This window comes from Onychomys torridus, chromosome 19 (genome assembly GCF_903995425.1).
Source record: "Onychomys torridus chromosome 19, mOncTor1.1, whole genome shotgun sequence".
Taxonomy (NCBI): Eukaryota; Metazoa; Chordata; class Mammalia; order Rodentia; family Cricetidae; genus Onychomys; species Onychomys torridus.
The window spans coordinates 60037626-60057733 of NC_050461.1; the positions used below are offsets into that span (position 1 = coordinate 60037626).

Genomic DNA, 20108 nt, shown 5'->3' on the forward strand with positions numbered 1-20108 from the left:
GTGTGCCAGTTTATCTGTCTTTTGGCAGATAGATGCCCCTTGGATTTAAACTAGTAGTGGCTAAACACAAAGAAGAAACTGAGTCTCTAGCCTGAGAAGAGATGATGTTGCTCATTGCAGTACTTGCTCCCTGTAGGATGCCAGCTGTTTCCTTCATGGGAACCTGTGAACAGTAATACATGTTTCTCAGGGAACGTTCGTGGCTTAGGGGCACACAGTATGACCACCTGAAAAGAATCACACATTCTTGTTCTGTGGCATAAAACATCCCAGCCTCACAGCACATGGCTGAGGAGACGGGAGGGGACTTCTTGTTTGTCCCTAGGCCTGGTTCCCACTCTCATACTGGGACGGCACACAGCATCATTTAGCTGTGACTGTGCACCAGCCACCAAGGCTGGCTCCATATGCCTGCTCACCACCTGTCTCTTCCTCTCCCTGCAGCCTCCTCCTGTGACCAGGAGCATCAGTCGGCTCTCGAGGAAGCCAAGCAGCCCAAGAATGACAACGTAGTGATCCCTGAGTGTGCACATGGCGGCCTCTACAGGCCAGTTCAGTGCCACCCGTCCACCGGTTACTGCTGGTGTGTGCTGGTGGACACTGGGCGGCCCATTCCTGGGACCTCCACAAGGTAAATGCATCCTTGTGGGAGCTGGGGAAGAGATATCGGGTTATGGAGCCTGGAAAGCTGAACAACCCCCCTCCTGCCACCTCTGCCTCCAGATTCTTTCTACTATGGGTTCAGTTCCTGTTAAAGTCAGTATTTCATTGTGGGTGTGACAATCACACAGGGACTCTGTCCTCCGCTCCCTGGGCTGATTAGGAAGAGTGGTTCTGGCCCTGGGAATGGAAGCATGTCTTTAGCAGTCCTGGGCCACCAAGCATGAAGCAGGGAAGGGTAACTCTGGCAAGAGCATTTGGACCACATTAAAGACTAAACACACCCCCTTTTTGCTGCAGGCTTTGGACAGAGAGGTGGAATGTTGAAGAACCCAAATGCCTCAGATAACTTTCTATGGAACGTAATATTTGCATCTAGAAATCATCACTTAAAGAGAAGAATATATAGGGCAGGAGTGGTCAAGGTTATTCATGATTGCTTGTGTTTTCTGGCAGTTTGAGCAAACAGTTATGTTCTCCCAGAGTACCAGCAGAAGCTAGTCCATACCTGGACGGGGTGCGTTCCTGAGTGGGTGCCTGTGCCCACTGGGTGCCTGTCAGCAGCCTTTGTCATCTGACTTCGATCATTTATCCTAGACTTACAAATACTCAAACATCTTCTCTCTAGAGTTGCTAGCTTCATTCTGTAGTTTCATCTCAGTTGGATGAACACTGGAATGCTTCCTAGATTATTAGTGTGACAACTAGCACTCAGTGAGAGGCACTGGTCAGCATAGACCCCAAGGGCAGATGCAAAGTCCAACTGCTCACATGACAATGGCTTCATCAAGGCCAAGTCTAACCCATCCCTGTGACCTTCTAGTTCCTGAGTGAGGCCATCTTCCTTGGGGGCCCTGGTTTGGATACTGTAACAATGCCATAACATCACAGCAGTCAGCACCACCTTGCCCTCACCACACTGGAGGACAGTGTGTGTTCTTGGTGACCCACAAAGCCAAGACTAATCTGGGCTCTGGGACAGCCTTAGGTGTGGAAACAAGCTTGTGCATGGCTCATCTAGAACTGCCACCGTTCCTGGGTTTTGCTATGGCAATTTCTTGTCCTTTGTGGATAGGAGGCACTGTTTTCTGAGCAGCCTTTCTTGGAGGTGATCTTCCTACATACTTGAGCCTCTGGCTCCTTTACTGTGTGTCACTTGGGGCACCAGTGGGCTCCTGCCAGCTCTAGCCTTGGCCCCACGCCACACTTCTACCATAGAGGAGAAGCAGCCCTGGCAGATGTTTTCTCAGAGTTGGCCAATGAAAATCCTTTCGCAGTCAAAACCTGCTCTCTTCCAGCTGGCTCCAAAACAGTGAGATCAGCATTTGTAATGCTTTCCCCGGAGAACCGGGAACAGTTTAGATTGTGACTGAGTAGAAAGCCAGGCACTCTCTTTCCTCTGTGCAGACTCTCCCCGGGTTTCAGGCAAACAGGACAACCTCAGCTCTCTGCTTCCATGTTTGCCTGATGGAAGTTTCAGGAAAGGGCTCAAACTGAACCCAACTGAAAGGCCTATTCAGATGGCTGTCTTCCTCTGAAGCATACTTTCTTACATCCACTAAACAAAAGCCAGAAGAGGGTGTTAAATCTGTTGGGACTGAAGTTATAGATAGTTGTGAGCTGGGAACTTAACCCATGTCCTCTGGAAGAGCAGCTGATGCTCTTACCCGCTGAACCATTTCTGTAGCCAGGGGAGTTTCTCTTTTTGACAGCGAGAGTGACCTTTCCCTCTGAACTGAGGGACTTGCTCAGTTGTGGTCTCATCCCGAGGCTGTCACCGGTCCAGCCATGGAAGGGAGCCATTTACCATGCTTCCTTCATTGAGCACCAGGTCAGAGACAGGTTCCAGTCTAATAAGCTCTGCGTTGTGAGGAAAAAGAGATGATACCACCTGCTACTTACAACAGTCAGGCAAACAGAAGTGACACCGTGGTGGAGAGCAGTTCAGAGGTGGGCAGGGGCAGGTGAGGTCCCCGCTGGTTCCTGCCTGGCTAGCCTTTCTAGTCAGGGGAGGGTGCAATGTCCTGGGGAAGATAAGCCGATGGGGCGGAGGTAGCATGTGGGCGTAGAGGGCTCAGCCGGGGCAGGGAGAACAGAGTTAGGCTGGCACTTCCCACAACAGCCCTGATGGACGGTGCTGGCCTGGGTCGCTGCACTTGGTCGGTGGTGGTGAGAACATGTCCTGGCTTCCTCTCCTTCATTTTCCTTTCTGTAAACACTTGAATGATTTGAATGTCCTCAGTGTTCCAGACATCGCGCTGGAGGATGCGGACTCCGCGAAGGAAGAGGATAAATACCAGGCTTCCTGAGGGAAGGGGGTGGCGGAGACAGAATGGGTCCATGGCTAAGCCTACATAAGGAAATATTTTGGTTGATGACAAATCTGAAGGGCATTGAGCAAGAACAGGGTCCTGGGACACAGAGAGACAGAACAGCTGGGTGAGAGACACAGGCAGCAGTCAGGGAGAAAGGTGTGAAGGCCACACAGTGAGGCCCAGAGAACTAAGACTAGAAGGCAGAGAACCCCCCACCCCCCACCCCCGGCAGCCTTTGCACAACACTGAGCAAGACAAGAGTGGAGCAGGCCTCCAGGGAAGCCCTGGCTTGGACTTGCCAGGAAGCTACAAGCGTCAAACACTTTGCCATTTATAAGCCATCTCTCTGTCCTTGTGTCCCACACAGGAATAAGGTGCTTCTGCTGTGGACTTGAGTCCAGCACGAGCCCTGTGCTGTCCCCTTGCAAAGCTGGCCTTCCCTCTGAAGCAGACTGGTGGCGGCTCCTGCAGGTTTCCCTGCCCCCTTGGGGTCAAGACTGACATTCTGACCATATTTTGTGTGACCCTTCATGGAGTTGGGGCACACCTGCCAGGCCTTGCTGCCAGGCCTGGTGGCACTCACGCTGGAGGAGGGGTAGATTTCTCCCTGGCTGCTGGCCAACAGTAGCAGGGGTTTGGAGGAGGCTATTGGATTCCTTGTGCAGGCCGACAGCCAGCGGCTCCATTAGTGCCAGAACAGGCTTCCCTTTCACCTTTGTGAGCGCTGGCTTAGGCTTTGTCCACCTGCCTGGTGCTGCAGTCTGGCCTAGAGACAGCCTCTGTTTCTGACCCCAGCACTCTGCACAGTGGCCATGTGCATGTGGTCATGTGGGCGTGAAATTGCACTTCTCCATGGCGGCAGGCCTGGTATCTGATGGGCAGCCACAGCCAGGCAATGTTCTTTGTTTTCCTTATGTGAAATAAGTGCTGTTGAAAGGACAAAGGTTGTTGCAGCCAAGAGCACTTTGGTAAACCCATGAGCACCTCTCCAGATTACTGTTTCTGCATTGGCAAGCAACTCTTGGTGCTCTTTCAAATGAGCAGAACACAGTTACTTAAATGTGCTCGTCAAATTTCAGCACCACTGCAAGGCTCGAGAGAGCTCAGCCCCAGTTAGAGCAAAGATCAAATGCGTTGGAATGGAACCACAAATGGCCTGGCTCTCAGACCGTGTGAATGACATGAAGACCGGAAAGAAAGCCCAGCTCTCTGACACTGGAAAACAGTCTGTGGTCCACACACTATGGGACTGCTGGCTTGGGGCTCTACACTATCAGTTAGGAGCTAAGACACATGCTCACTTTTCTATAGGTCACAGGTCACTGTAGCATAGATGTCAGCCCTACCTTACCCCTAACCCAAAGGCACTGCCTGGTATCTGGAATGAAGCTCTGATACCCAGGGCATTTATTCTCTCTAAATTCATTGTCACTCAGGAATAGTGGTTAATGACCCCTGAGGCATCCAGTTGTAATCCTCATCATCTTCAGATGCATTTTGGCTCCTGTCTGATGATGTGTGGTCTTGGGCAACAGATGTTGACTGAGAAGGTTTCTTTCCACCCCATTGTCACTGTCTTGTGGTTGTGAATGTTCCCTGTTGTCTGGCACCGAGCCTCTGTCTTCCCAAAGAATATATTTGAGTGGCTTTGGGGAAGGGAGTGATTGTTCAGTTGTTTGCCGGGGCTCATCAGAGATGTTAATTTTAAAAGCAACGTTTCAGAAAGATGTAAAGTTTGTGTGAAGAAGGTGTTGATTTCTCTGGTGCCCAAGCTGCTGTTCAGGGGAGGAAGTCAATGGTGCAAGGGCCCTGGGTCTTGTCAAAGCTGGGCTGCACCTATTGCTTGGATCTGGTGTTCCATCAGAAGTCATTTGTTATGTAGTATATTATTTACACCATAGCATTATCTTGTTGTTTTTAGTTTTGTGAGATAAATTCTCATGCAACCAAGGCTATACTCAAACCCACTATGTAGCCAAAGGTATCTTAAACTCTCTTTAAAAAAAAGTGTGTGTGTGTGTGTGTGTGTGTGTGTGTGTGTGTGTGTGTGTGTGTATGTGTGTGAGTGTGTGGTGTGAATCTGGGCACAGACATGTCAGATCCTGCATATGGAGCTCAGAAGACAACATTCTGGAGTCAGATTTTGCCTTCTGCAGTGGATTTTGGGGCTTGAACTCAGCTTGTTGGACTTCTGTGGCAAGTGCTTCTATGCTTAGTGAGGACAGCTGTGTCTAGAATTCCTGTTCCTCCTGTCTCTACTTCCTGGGTTCTGGGATGATAGGCGTACCACCATGCCCAGTTTCCGAAGACTTTAAGGAGTGTCTCATAATGAGAAATTTCATTTTATTTTCCTTTTTGTGGTAGGAAAACAAATTAATAATGAAAAATGAAACTGAATAAATGTGATCTCACTATTCTTTCTGTGAGCAGAAAGGGAAGTAGTAGGGAAGAGAGGAAGAAAAGTCAGTAGAACTTCGCCATTTCATGATTGAAAATGTGCAGCCCTAGGACCCAGAACATTCCGTTTGTACCTACTCCCCACTGGCCCTAACCTAGAATTCTCTTTTCTTAGCTGATGTTTTCTGCCTTTAGTCTGAACCTTAGTTCGAATGGGTGCTCCATGAGGGAGCTTCCCCTGTCCATCTCCCACCACATGTGCAAGACCCAGTCCTAAAGAAGGAGTCTCATGGGATCAATGCCTGAGACTTGGACAAAGAGGGGTATAGTTGTGGGAAACGAAGAGATTCAGTCAATGCTGAAGGCCAGGGTCTGCTGGTAGCTGGGAGGGAAGGCTGGGATCACAGGGTCACACCTTTCATTAGGTGGTACAAGTCATCAGGATAGGTTGTCATGAGAGAAGATCCCTCCCCCCCACTTCACTGGGATGGACCTCTCCAGCTCTCCATCCTACCTCACTGGGATGGACCTCTCCAGCCCTCCACACCTAGTCCTTGCTGAACAACCTCTTTTCTGACCTCACAGTAAGAGGGTAGTTGTCTTAGGGTTTCTATTGCTGTGAAGAGATACTATGACCATGGCAACTCTTAAACTGTAAGCCACCCCAATTAAATGTTTTCCTTTATAAGAGTTGCCATGGTCATGGTGTCTCTTTACAGCAATAGAAACCCTAAGATAACTACCCTCTTACTGTGAGGCAACATGCAGGCAGACATGGTGCTGGAGAAGAAGCTGGGAGTTCTACATCTAGATCTGCAGGCAACAGGAAGTGAACTGTATCACTGGGTATAGGTTGAGCATAGGAGAGCTCAAAGCCCAGCCCCACAGTGACACACTTCCTCCCACAAGGCCACACCTACTTCAACAATGCCTCACTTCCCAATAGTGCCACTCCCTGTGAGTTAATGGGGGTCAATTACACTCAAACTACCACAGAAGAGAATGACACAGAGGGAGGAAGTCAGTGATCTCTGGTACAGGACTCTACTCCAGCACTCACATAGATCTGGAACAAGGGCAGTTTCAAGGAGCTGTTGAGCTGCAACACAGATTCATCTGGGTTAGGACCAGAAACATTCAGGAAGCAAGCAGCTCCAGGCAGAAGGTGTGAGCAGACCTTTGGAACATTCTATTCATACTGGATAGAACCCATAGCACCTAACTTCCTTCCTTTTTTCTGTTTTCTTTTTAAATGTCTGGACAAACTTCTGTAGCTCTGTGAGTTGTATTGAAAATCAGTTAGTCTTTCAATGACAGATCATTGTGGGCTCTGAGTTCTGAGACCTGGCTGCTTTCTGAAGGTGGTCAAGTGGTCCAACCCTTCCCCATTTGTGTCCACAGTCCTCACTCCCATGCATTTGAAAACACTCCAAGAGACTGCTGATCAGAACACTTGCTTTTCATGAAATCACAAAGTAGAAGAGGGGGGTGGGAGGAGGGTGTTCAGGAACCACCAGACAAGACTCTTTCTGGAACCAGATTAAGAGTTCAAGTCTGATCATGTGAGGTGACCTGCAAGTCCTCTTTGTCCTGTGGACTGTGGATGTAAGTTGATCTAGGAATGTCCGCTCAAGCCACCAAGGAGCTGTGATCCAAGGATGGATCTCCTGGAACGTTCTGAGGCTAAAGCTATACACCTGTTAGATGTGAGAAACTAAAGACAGCTCCAACTCAGGGTCTCAACCCCACTCTTTTCTCCCTTATCCCCCTGCCTCTAGGTATGAGCAGCCCAAGTGCGACAACACAGCCAGAGCTCACCCCGTGAAGGCCCGGGACCTATACAAGAACCGGCCACTGCAGGGTGAGTACAGCATCCGTGGGGTTCAGGCAGCTCTGGGAACACTCAGGACCACTTGTAATGTGGGATGAGGAAGTTGACATCTCTGCTTCCCTGTGACCTGGTGGACCCTATGTCTTGTGGCTCCACTGAAAGCAGATGTGGGAGCCCATGTAAGAGACAGGTAAGACACATGCTGATCTCAGAGCTAACTCAAATTTGGCAATGTGGAAAGGACTGCCAGTATAAGATCAGATATGTAGGGGAAGAGAGAGAAAGTATCTCTAAAGGGAGCCGTGATGACAGAACTCTGAGGGGTTTCTGCAAGGCCTCTAGTTACTCTGTGAGGGATGGGCATCCTGACGTCACTCTTCATTGAACTGGCACTTGAAGCTGGCAGTTGGCTTTCATAAACACAAGTCCATCTGTGTACCAAGTAAACTCAACTGCAAGGACTATTTGGGATTAAACAGAGAGTAGATTTAAACTTACAATGAATCAGAGCTTTTGCTAGAAGATGCTTCTCGGGTGTTTGGTTTCCTCAAAAGGCTCACAAATGTCTGTCTGTGACATGTGAGGAACGAGGGTCTTGGCAGACAGACCTACACCAACGTCACAGATGAGCCAGATGCACCATGCTTGGAAGAAGTTCTCTGCTTCTTTCTGCTTGGTTGTTTCCCCTCTAAGTGTCTGCAGACTATGCGTGTTCAGTCAGAGTCTCCAGGCTGTCATGACCACTCCATCATGTCCTCCCTGCCAGGCGGGACTGGTCTAGTCTCTTCTGGCCAGGCTAATGTAGTAATTCTCTATGTTTCCTTCACAGTTTGGACGGTATTGACAGAGAGGGTAATCGTGAAAGAAAAAAAGTTTTCCTGTGTATAAACAAAAAGAGAAGTCCAGCACACCCACATTTCCGTGTCAACCAATAGCGCAGTGTGAGCCTGCTCACCTCAGAGAAATAGCTGGCTTAGCTCTGCCGTGGGGAAGCAGGCCATACTTTCCTCCCAGTATGGAACATACGGTCTGGCTAGTAGTAACCCACTTTCTGCTCTGATGATCTAGACCAAGGCTTTCTGCTGGTTCCCACTCCCTGTCCACCCATAGGTTCAGGAACCCATGGTGATACAATCTTCAGGACATCATGTTCCTTCCTGTGGATAGCTTCCTGCTTCCTCTTCTTGCTTCCTGGGTCAGGGCTGAGACTCAGAGGATGAGGTTTGGGGCTAATCTGGTGTAGACTCCCTGCCTGGAACCTTTGCATCTTAATACTATGTTCTTAGAGACCTCTCAGCTGGTGCAGAGGCTAGCTGGCCTGAAGAGTACTTTCCCACCAGTATCTGGCCTCTAAAAATCAGATTTTCTTTTGAGGTAATTGCTGATGTAGACTCTGCTGGCTTTCAACTCCCTATGCAGTAGAGGATGGAAACTGGAGGACTTGAATTTCTAGTCCTCCAGCTTTGCCCTCACAGGTGCTGGGATTATACATGTGCTCCAGCATGCTGCCTGAAACAAGGCTTTTGTGTCAGTGGACAAGATGGTTTTTAAAAATATGCTTACTGGATTTGACTAGTCCTTATCATATCTTATTATGTCCTTTGCCCCCAACACCCATCTTGAAGAACAATACTCCATGACTTCTAAGGACTTCTATGCATTGTGGCTTTCCCTCTATGAATACCACTGTCCAGTGAAACTTCCATTTGCTCCTTTTTATGGTGAGATTTCACACTTTAGGTGGTTACTGTTTTTGATTCAAAGATTGGGGTGGTAAGTAATTTGGTGAGAACTAATGGCCATCACTATGGAGAACATGACAGATATCATTGTTTGGCCTGTCTGAAGGTCAGAAGAAGTTACTCAGGGAGCAAGCATCTAGCATGTACAAGAGGTCTCTGTCAGAGCCAAGGCAACCACTATAGTTTGCTGGCACAAGGAGGGAGGACCATTGAGCCTCATGGCAGAGACATTGCCTCACCATCCCTCAAACAAGCCCTGGAGAGGTCAGCTATTCTGCAGTCCCAAGATGTTTGGGAGAGTGATGCTCATGCCCACTTAATAGCTTTCATTATTTGGAAATTATCCTTATTAGGAGAGAAATTCAGGAAAGCCTTAAACTAACTCCAGGATACAGGCTCTTCTTTGTGAGGAGGAAAAAAAAAATTTTCCACAGGAAGCCAACAGGCCCTGGGTAGGTGAAACTTCACGTGGCACACGGCCTGAGGGGTGAGCTTTCTTCTGTGAAGACATGCTCTCCCTTTTCTGTTGCTTGCTTCCAGCTTGGCAGCCTTCGTTTCCCATGTCAAGCCTGGAAGAAGGGTGCTGTCCTCATCTCTTCTGTAGCTCATACCACCTGACAGCAAGTGGTGACATAGTCTTCGGAGGCCAACCGTTTAGCACTGGGCCATGTGTGGAAAGGCGGCTGGCTCCAAGTTCTTTCATGCTGTAAGTTTCTATGTCAGGTAGTCTTACGGCCTCGGGAAAAGTAAAAACTAGGTCAGTAGAAACCTACACAAAGCTCTAAGCCACCTTTTCCCCTTTGGCAAATCTGTCTTCTTTTGCTTTTAATTAAAATACCTCATAGGGGTGGGGTAGGGTCAGAGAGGTAGATCAGAGCCTAAGAACACATACTGCTCTTGCTGAGGACCCAGCTTTGGTTCCCAGCGCTCACATCTGTGTTTCACACTCTCTGTTACTCTAGTTCCAAGGCAATCTGATGTGCCTGGGCTTAGAGGGCACCTGCATGAATGGGCACATACCCACACACAAACGTGCAAAGGCACATAATTAAAAATATATGCATCTTTTAACCTAAAAAGAGCTCATGGGTGTTTTTAAACGGTGTCCCTACCCTGTTATTTCACCTACCCCACTCTTCTTATCCTCGTACTCCCTTGAGCCTGAAAAGCTTTTTGTGAAGAATTCAATGTGATCCCTTATTGGAGATGTGCCCTCTTCCTTCTTCCCTCAGGACTCACCTTCTGGGGACACCCTCCCTGTCTCTCCATTAGTATGTACCTGTCAGTGTGCTCCTATGTACCCAGGGCTTGAGATACGTGGCAAAGATGTGGAATTATTGGTTTCACCCCTTTCCTGTACCTCATAGGGTCCCTTGGGTGAGACCCAGTCCTCAAACTCCCTCCCATCACCACAGAGCCCACCAGTGTAACAGAATAAGAGGCCATGTTCTCTTCCTCTTGCTATCCTTCATCAACCCAGCATTCATATTTGTTGATTTCAGTTAACATCAATCTCTTTCTCTCTATTTTAATTTTCCGTTTGGTTGAGATAGGCCTCCTGAAGCCTCTACCTCTTCATGTTAGATTGGCCTCTAACTCACTACACAGTTGAGGGTGACCTTTGTGCTTCTGGTACTCCTGCCTCTACCTCCTAAGTGCTAGAATTGCAAGTGTGTGCTGTACCGCTTCGTTTATGCAGTAGTGGGGACGGAAGCCAGGGTCTGGTGCATAGTAAGCAAACATTCTACCAACTGAGCTGCATGCCTTGTCTATGCCTTTAAAAGTTCATTAAAAGAGTGAACATTTCCAGAGTGGGGAGGAAAACTGATCCTGGAAGTTCACCATTTCTTTAGACCTCAGAGCTCTTTTCATCCAGTAAGAGGAGGAAGAGGTGTAGGAGTGTCTTCTCTCCTCGGCAGCCTACAGCAATTACAGGCACAATTATAACCCTTGACTCACATACAAACCCTCAAGCCACCTTTTATCCTTCTCAAGCAATAGTTTAGCATCACTTTAAATTGCTTCAAAATTAATTATGACTTTCTGAGGCAGCAGAAAATGATCCTCACCTCGCTGTCAGCGTAGCTTAGCTTGCGCCCCGAAGGTAATTAGACCCTAAGCTATGCATTCTTGCCAGGTATTACATGACACATGGAGAGGTTAGTGTTTACCTTTCTTGCACAGTGGATGGGCGGCCAGCGGACATCACCTTCCACAGCCAGAGGATTCCATGACAGTGAGAGATGTCAATGGTTCTCTTTCAAAAAATAAATGTCAATGCCACGATTTCTGCTGTCAGATCAAATGCTGAATTCAGGCATGAGTCAGATGAGAACAAGGTGCCTTTGTGCTTCTTTATTTATTATTCATTTAAAAAAAATTTTGAGACAGGGTCTCATATAGCCTATGCTGACCTTGAACTTGTTAGGTAATGAAGGATCACCTTGAACTCCTGATCCTCCTGCCTCACCTTCTGGGTTCTTTAGTTATAGACATGTGCCATTTCACCTGGTTTATGTGGTGCTGGAGAAGCCAGCCCAAGGCCTCCTGAATCTTAAGCACTTTACTAAATGAGCTACAGCCCCAGCCCATACTGTGCTTTAGACACAATCCTCTGAAATTAGACATATGGGTGAAGCTGTGTGTGTCCCTCTGTGCCGTATGCACCCTGTGCCACCCTCCTTCTAACAGGCAGATGGGGAGGAGGTTGAAAGCAATCGAATGCTTCGCTCAGATCAATGACACAAGCCAGGGTATGGTTTCTGCATGTGTTAAGGGTCTCTCCTAACAAGGCGATGATTGAAAGTGAGGCCTGGGTCTTCATGATGTTAGTTTCTGATTACTGGTCTTTATGACTAAGTGTGAAGGTAAACTTGTAGATGAATGTGGCTGATAGTCCTAGAAGACAGCTGCATGGCAAAAAGGGAGCATTAAAATGGTTCCAATGAGGAAAGACAGTGTGTGTCCAGCCAGTCAGGAGGCTCACCTCATACCTTCCTCCCTAATGCTTTAGGAATAGGAACAGCAGGAAAAGGAGGCAGGAATGGAGAAGCGCAGTGGTTGGGCAGAGGTGCAGTATGAGAACCATGTCTGTGGGGACATTATGGATGTCATCTCACAGATGTGTTACAGAAAAGAGCCTCCTGGACACTGGGGAGAACGGAGAACAAACGTTCTGTTTAGTTCTTCTTTCTTTCTTCCTCCCTTCCTTCCTTCCTTCCTTCCTTCCTTCCTTTCTTTTTTCCTCCTCCTCCTCCTCCTCCTCCTCCTCCTCCTCCTCCTCCTCCTCCTCCTTTTACATTTTTAGGGCTGAATTATAAGACACGAACATGGGGCTGAAGGCAAATGGTGGGCAAGAATAAAGGAGGGATGCTGTGTACTACTTGAAAAGAAGTCCTACTGAAATCTTTTTTTAGAATAGTACACTCGGTTATTTTCTGGTTTTTCAGAGAATGAGGAGAAATTTGAGATTTGGGGGAAGATTATGAAGTATTCATGGTAATGTAAGAATAGACAAGATACAGAAAGAGATGTTTCCCCACTAGCCTGCAGGAGAAATAATAGTTTTCCCACTAGCCTGTAGCCAGAGATTGCATTTGCCCTGACAGTCACGGGGTCATGAGAGAATGGTAACGTTTTCTCTGTTACTTGGTGAACATAAGGAGCTTCCTTCCCCCAAAGGATTTTAAGCAGGCCGAATGCATAGGACTGGGAGTGGTTTGGAAGGGGCGGGGCACCAGAGTGAGCACTCATGGCATCCGGTCAACAGACCATTTACTGTTCTCATAAATTAGGGGGACATGGTTTCTGCCCCAACTTCTGCCCAGACAAGCCCCTGGGAGACTCCCTCCTCCTGGCTACCAGGTTTGTGGTGGCTACTAGTAACAGAAGAGTCTGAGGCTTATCAACCTACCCATAGACCTCATCTTAGAAAGAGGGCCATGTTCAGCCCACCCTGCTCCTAGTATGTGCTTTATAAGCAGCAGCTCCAGCTTCACTGCAGGGACTGGGCACTTGACAGTGTCCTATGCTTTGAAGGGCCTCTTCAGTTTACTGTCTGCTGTCACTACCTCGAGCATCATCCTGAAGTATGGAAACACAGCCTTGTGTGGATAGCTAAGCAACTACCTGTGATTAGTGGTAACACACCAGTGATTCACCTACATGCCATCCACAGAAGCAGTGCCATGATGGAATCAGCGGCAGAGGGTCTGAGAGGGCAGGGAAGGTTACCTGGCAGGGTAGGAATCATACTATCTTGGTAGGACACTAGCGAGAGCAGGCAGACAACAAGGAACAAGTCCTCCTCCTCCAGTAAACATCATCCTGCAGCAGGCCCAGCCCAGATCACTGGATGGGGCTGCAGACAGTAGCAGAATTCAAACACATTTCCCATCACAATGGATGCCAAACCAGGAGTACTGATGTACACCAACAGGGAAGTGTTAAAAAATGGTCAGCTTTTGAAAAACACCTAAATATTCTAAAGATCTACTGGCTTTGATTTGATTTCTTGTTACCCAACACTTTAATATAATAAATACCTCATTCACAAGCTACCAATGGATTTTCCCAAGTAGCCTAGGGCCCAGTGTTAAGTGACTAACAGGAGGAGTACTCAGCAGAGAACCCGAAGAGTCCGGAACTCTGGGCCAGCTGTTCAACCCAGTGTTCCACCAGCCATAGTTGTTTAGAAGAATTGTGTTTATTACTTCTGCTGAGGCAGGTACATCACCAGTTATGTGAGAAGCTACTTGACCCCAATGCTTAGAGAGTAGTGTTTACAAAAAAATGAGGCAGAATGAAGTGTAAGTCACTATCAGGTCCCGGAAGAGGCATCATCCAGACAAATTCATAACGTAAGCAGAATTTCAGAAGCAGCTCCCAAAACTTACGAGAACGCACTGTCCTCTGACACCACCAAATATGTTTAACTGTTGCTAAACAATCTTTATTCTATTACAAACATTTCCTGCCTCTTTATTAAGGCCATTTATCTAGAATAACCCAGTCGGAAGAGACGACCAGCTTGCCCTCTGGCCTTAGTTCATTTTATCCATTTAGGCTCTTCCCAGAACTAATCTGAATTTGCTAAGACTCAACCACAGCCAAGTTAAAAATCTCCCTGCAATACATCTGTTCACAGAATCCAAGTAGACGGCTTAGGCAGACTGGACTGGCCAGAGATGTTGCTGAGGGCCCTGCATCACCAGGCAGGTGCATGATTTCACTTCTCAGGAGCCATCCACCTTGATTTTTGAGTCACAATCTCTCATTGGTTCAAAGTTCACCTATTTGACTAGGCTTCCTGGCCACCCAGCCTTAGAGATTCACCTGTCTCCACCTCCCCAGCCCTAAGATTACAAGTGTGTGCCACCAGCCACACCTGGCTTTGTTACATGGGTTCTGGAGAGCAACTCAGCCTCAGGTTCTTAAGGCAACCCGTTTACTGACTGAGCTATCTATCACCCAGTCCGTTCTCTTTGCTTTTAGTCTTTCTATCATTAGCCCCAGCCCCAACTATTCTGACTAATCTCATTTAGCTTCCTCTGACGGCTCCTGAGTTGGTCTCATTTCTGGAATGATTCAGGTTCCAGGGGGTTGTGACAGCCTTCGGGTATCACATGTCCCAGGCTGTCCAGCTGTGAAGTGCGGTGACACCATTAGCTTGTCACGCCGGCTGCTATCACTGAGAGAAGCCACTCAGACGCTGTTAGTTTTTGTCGGATGTCTTTCTGTCCACCCCTACTGAACTTTTTTTTTTTTTTTTTTTGGCATTCTGACATCAAGGTTTCCACCTCAGTGTCCCTGTGTTTTGAATCTAGAGTCGGTTAGAATGTCACTCCTTCTCTTTGTGTGAGTTGTTCCTTTTTAACAGTGTGTGTGTGTGTGTGTGTGTGTGTGTGTGTGTGTGTGTGTGTAAGAAGGAGAGAGAGGGAGAGAGCTCTGAGGGTACAAGGTGTGGGAGAACCACTTTTGCTTTCTAGGAGCTGGGACCTGGACACCAAGATCATAGCTTCATTGCCCCACCATCCATGCCCTTAGGCAACAAACAAACAAACGAACAAAACAAAATGACAACAATAACCCCCCCCAAAAAAACAAACAAACAACAACAACAACAATTGGGAAATCTGGGAGAATGGAGGCTGGTGTTGGTTAAAATCTCCCCTGCATATGCTCGGGTAAAATTCTTAGAGGCTTTTGTCCAGATTCATTATGATAAGAGCAGCTCAGCTCATCCCCCAGAGGGGAGGCACAGGCATTGGGAGGTGACAGCCACCTGCAGGAGAAGGTGTAAGGGTGGAGACAGGCCACACCCTGCTTCCTGAGGTGATGTTGACCAGGTATCTGGGGGTTATATCCACAACCGGAAGAGATAAGAAAAGGCCCCACTGGTGACAGACACTGGGTTATATTCTTTCAATAGACCAAGACCATGGTACCCACCTGCATACGCCTGTGACAGGCAACAGGGACACTCCTGTAGACAAAAATTGGAAGGAAACATGGTTTGTAATGAATAATAGCAAGGCATACAAATTTCTAGAATTTTTTTCTAAGAATATGATTTAAATTTTTTTCTAGTTCTCTTCTGATGCGTCCACTGTGCAGTGAAACGGAGTCCTTTTCCCTGATAAAGGGTGAAGTGGCTAGCCCTTGGGTGTTAATTGGCTTTCAGAAATTCCTGAGATGATTGAGCGTGCGCTCCTGCTGGAGTCTATCTGGACTCTACCATTTTCTCTTGCTCCTCCCTATCTAAGCAGCTTCTTGAGCCTGTGGGACCCCTTTGTCCCCAGATGACAGTTCATGCTGTTCTCAGTTCTCACTCTGATGTCTTGTCATCAGGTCAAAGAGGAGCTCAAAACTTGAGGGTCCTGTGGTGCCTGTCATGTCAGGACACCTCTGGGGCACACTCTGTGGTGCTCAGCACAGAGGCTCAGTGCCACTTAACACTATCTTGTTAGATAGCAACTACTTTCCACCTTCCCCAAGGCAAGGGGAAGCTGGGAGGCAAGGCAAGATGCGCATTCAATGCAACAGGAATTTTATCTCTGTAATTGTTCTAACTGAGCTCTTTCTGAAGTAATGAGAGGGATAAAGCAGACACCAAGGACACAGAGACACCCACAGCTCCATCACTGCCACTTCCTCTGGTCTGGCCATGACATGTTGTCTGTTGGTATCACTCTTCATTCTTGAGACACCAACTTTTCTTGCACAGTCTGGTTTCCTAGAATGTACCAGCCCTGTCATCCTTGGTGCATGGCATCTGGAAGGCCATCTAGCCTTCTTCTAAGTCAGTAGAAGTAGAGTCGTTTTGTGTCCAGAGAATCAGCAAGAACCTGAACTACACCCCCTTCCCTTCCCTGTGGTTTTGACTCTCATACTGACACCTCCACAGCCTCCTCCACAAAGGGAGAAGTGGACACTTTAACAGCTGGTGCCTGTAGCTGCAGATGGGACAATTCCAGGAAGCACTCGTGTGTCCTCCAGAGAGGACTGTTTCTGCCTCCTCTGTGGGCAGGGTAGCTGTAGGAAGCTGTCAAAGTCCAGGCATGAAGTGGACATTCCAGGAAGCCAGTCTTAGCATATGCTGAACAAGTGTGCTCTGAGTCCTTCTCAGAAGCACCCAGGAGGAGCATGCTCGGATTTCTACCACTCCTCTGTTTCCACACAAGCTCGTATGCTCAAAGTGATCTTTTAACTATCAAAGTGAAAAAGAGTCAGTGGAGAGTCTGCAACAGACAGAGGTCCTACACAGTGCTCAGACAGACACTTAAGGCCAGAAGCTTCTGGACTCAGACCTTGCCCTATTGAGGAATTTGTGTTGGTTTTTTTTTTTTTCCTATAAGAGTTGGAGATAAGATGTATTAAAAAAACAATCATTCTGATGCATTGTGAGGATGATGTGGAAACCCGGGTGGAGAGGAGCTCTGAGACCTGCGTGGAGTGACCTGGGCCAGCTCCTCAGCTGCTGAGGACTAGGGGGATGCTGAGCTGACTGTGAGTCCAGAGAATTCCTAGCTTATACTATGCTTGTGTTCTGCAAGGAACATGGAGATCAGGACAGAATGGTGAGCTGGAGGTCACGTGGCGCAGCAGGACTATCATGCACTGAAAGTTATGCTCAGCCACATCTTGTTGCCCTTAGGATTCTGGGTCTTTTACCTTGGCATTTGCTTTTGTAGTTTTATTTTTCAGTCTTCATTCTTTACATATTAAAAGTAAATAGTGTGTTCTCCAGGTTGGTAGCAAATGCTCAGTTGACTTACTATGAGGTTTTATGTATGCACTGTCTTGAGAATCCAGTTTTCTTTGAAATGGTAGCCGGGCCCAGAACCCACACAGTATGTGTATGTCACCACCACCTAGAACCCATGCAGGCAGTATGTACATCTCCCTACCACCTGGAACCCATGCAGGCAGTATGTACATCTCCCTACCACCTGGAACCCATGCAGGCAGTATGTACATCTCCCTACCACCTGGAACCCATGCAGGCAGTATGTACATCTCCCTACCACCTGGAACCCATGCAGGCGGTATGTACATCTCCCTACCACCTGGAACCCATGCAGGCAGTATGTGCATGCCCCTACCACCCAGAACCTATGCAGGCAGTATGTGCATGCCCCTACCACCCAGAACCCATGTAGGTAGTATATACATCTCTCTACCACCTGGAACCCATGCAGGCAGTATGTCCATGTCTCCACCATCTGAAACCTATGCAGGCCAATCACAGCTGTCCACTCTCCCAGTCCTCATCTTACAGGTATACACCCCATCTCTAACTCACCCCTCCATTAGGAGGTCAATGACTCAGAGCTAACAAACAGGTTATGGGTTGCTTCACTTACTTCAGGGAATGACTGAGTTCTGAATGCTGCTGCTTGGGGGCCATGAGCTGATGAGGGAAGCCTGGGATCAGGTGCCTTGGCTGCACTTTGTGCCTGGTCTGTTTCAGAACCTGAGCAGACACAATACTGGAAAAGTTCAGCCACGTTGTCCCCAAGCTTGTCAGTCCCTGTGTAGGTTTGTCCTCATTGTCTGTGATGCTCTCCTGCTGTCATTTGTGGCTATGAAAGGAAAGAAAGAGGGCCTCAGGGCGCTCATCCTAAAACTGAGGTTGTCACGAAGGGAGTCCTGTTGTCAGACCAGCCCAGACTCTCAACATTCTGTCAGGCCCATCCATTGTCTGAGCTCACCAGGCCTCTGCGCCATCACTGCAGTTTAAAGCAACAGAGACGGAGGACACACCTGGCCACCATGCAGTAGTACAGAAGGGAGGGCAATCGTCACCAGAGCTCGTGACTGGTGCTGCTCCCATGATGCTCTGACAAGGGGATGAGAGCACAGAGCCTGGTGACACCAACACTGGTCAGGGTGATCCAAGCCAGGCACAGAATCAGACTGAGAATTTGCTCTGCACACAGAGTATCAGGTCTCTGCCGCTCACAGTCAGCAGTGCTTGTCTGGAGTAGGTCACCCAGGTCCCACCACACGCCGTGGCCAACCTACCAGGACAGCGTGTGAAGTAGACGTGAGGCCCATGTGCCAGGATCCTGCAGGCTGTGCCACATCTTAACCGAGGAAACAGAGGGCCTGGTAATGATGTAAGTGTTATTGAAAGGAATACAGTAGCTTCCAATTTCCCCATTCAGTGGCTGCTTCTCAAATAAAACTCTAGGGGTATAGGATGTCCTTCTGGTTAGTAACATAGCCCATAAATATAAATCAGCATGGAAGCATGAGGTAACAACATTTCATTCAGAATGGACCCGGCAGCTGCTCACAACAGTCTAGGTAAAGGAGAGTGGAGTAGGGCCAGGGAGAGTCTGGAGGAGATATTCAGGTGGAATTCAGAGAGAGACTGTTTGCAAAGGCAGCAGCATTTAGCCAGTATGAATTATTCTTTCTTTTGTATCATATCTCTTTTCCTATATCCATTCTTTGCTCAGAGTGGTTTGTTTCACAAAGTTTCCATAGGGTGAAGAGAGATGAGTGGAGGCCTTGGTTAAAACAAAAACCTCTTGCGGTCCCACCAGCACTGGCCCCCATCCAGGTGCTTGCTGCTGGAGCTGACCTCCAGTGCATCTTATACCTCAAGACCAGATGTGGGTATATGCTATTATATCTGAGTGTATAGGCCAGAAAAGACCCAGGATGGAGGATTCACCCTTACACATGGCCAGAGGATGAGGAGATGCTGGCCATGTCTTTTTTAAAAACTCTTCTTCCTTGGTAAACGTAATCTTGGAGCTCTGCTGCTTTGAAAGGATGGCCTTGGGTGGCTAACACGGTGTGTCCCACTTTGCTGCCTCCCATGTATTTGTGCACAGTGCTTGATTTTGTCCCTTCTGGCCACCAGGATGTGTTTACTCCATCACCAAGGTTCATCTCTGGTCTTGACATCATATTCTCTGACATGTGCACCTTGTCTCCACTGTCTGCTTGTGATTCTTCCTTAACACAAATAACCAAGATGGTCAGCCTTCTGGAGCAGCCCTGCCCTGACCCTTTTGTGATTGGCCCTCCACAGTACAAGGCAGCTTTGAGGCTCTACACATGGTTGTCAGAGCATTGGGGCTGCTCCGGTCCATGGGCTGCCTGAACTCTGGGCTCCAAAGATTTAATTAAATAGGCCAGCTGTCACCTGGGAAATTTCAGTTTGCTTGAGATCACAATATAAAGACCATCTGGTGTGTTTCCACAGGAAGGAATCCCTGCAGCCAAATAGCACCTTTTACATTAACAACACTCCCCTTGCTGCAGCCCTGGGGAACCCAGGAGTCATCAGGAAATGAGACATTGTTCTGACCTTCACTGAGCAGACACACCACCAAGTGAGCAGCTGAGTCTGAGAGCAGATTCACAGGCACTGGGCCCCCGAGTGTTAAGGTGGAATTCTCATCCTCAGTGCATGGTCTACCGGCATATTCTTTCTCTCTACTCCTGCCATGGAAGTGTTCTTATAGAAAGTGTAGGAAGCTGGCTTGTTCCTTTCTGCCACTCAGATTTCCTTCCTAAGCCCTTTCATTCAGTAGTCTGATTAGGTTATCATAGACTGTGAGAACATCTCAGCTCCTACTCTGCAAGGAAGGCCCGAGTCTCTGTCGTTGAGTTCTCCACGGCAGGATCTGCGGGAACCATGGCAGG

The 20108-nt window shown here is 48.1% G+C and overlaps 1 protein-coding gene across 1 annotated transcript in view; it reads left to right on the top strand.

The window, feature by feature from the left end:
- Positions 1–20108, top strand: part of Smoc2 (SPARC related modular calcium binding 2) — a 196558-nt gene that overhangs the window by 164459 nt on the left and 11991 nt on the right. Inside the window, exons 10-11 of the mRNA XM_036168709.1 lie at positions 445–631; positions 7151–7233. Of these exons, the coding sequence (XP_036024602.1) occupies positions 445–631; positions 7151–7233 (270 nt within the window). The remainder of the gene's footprint in view (positions 1–444; positions 632–7150; positions 7234–20108) is intronic.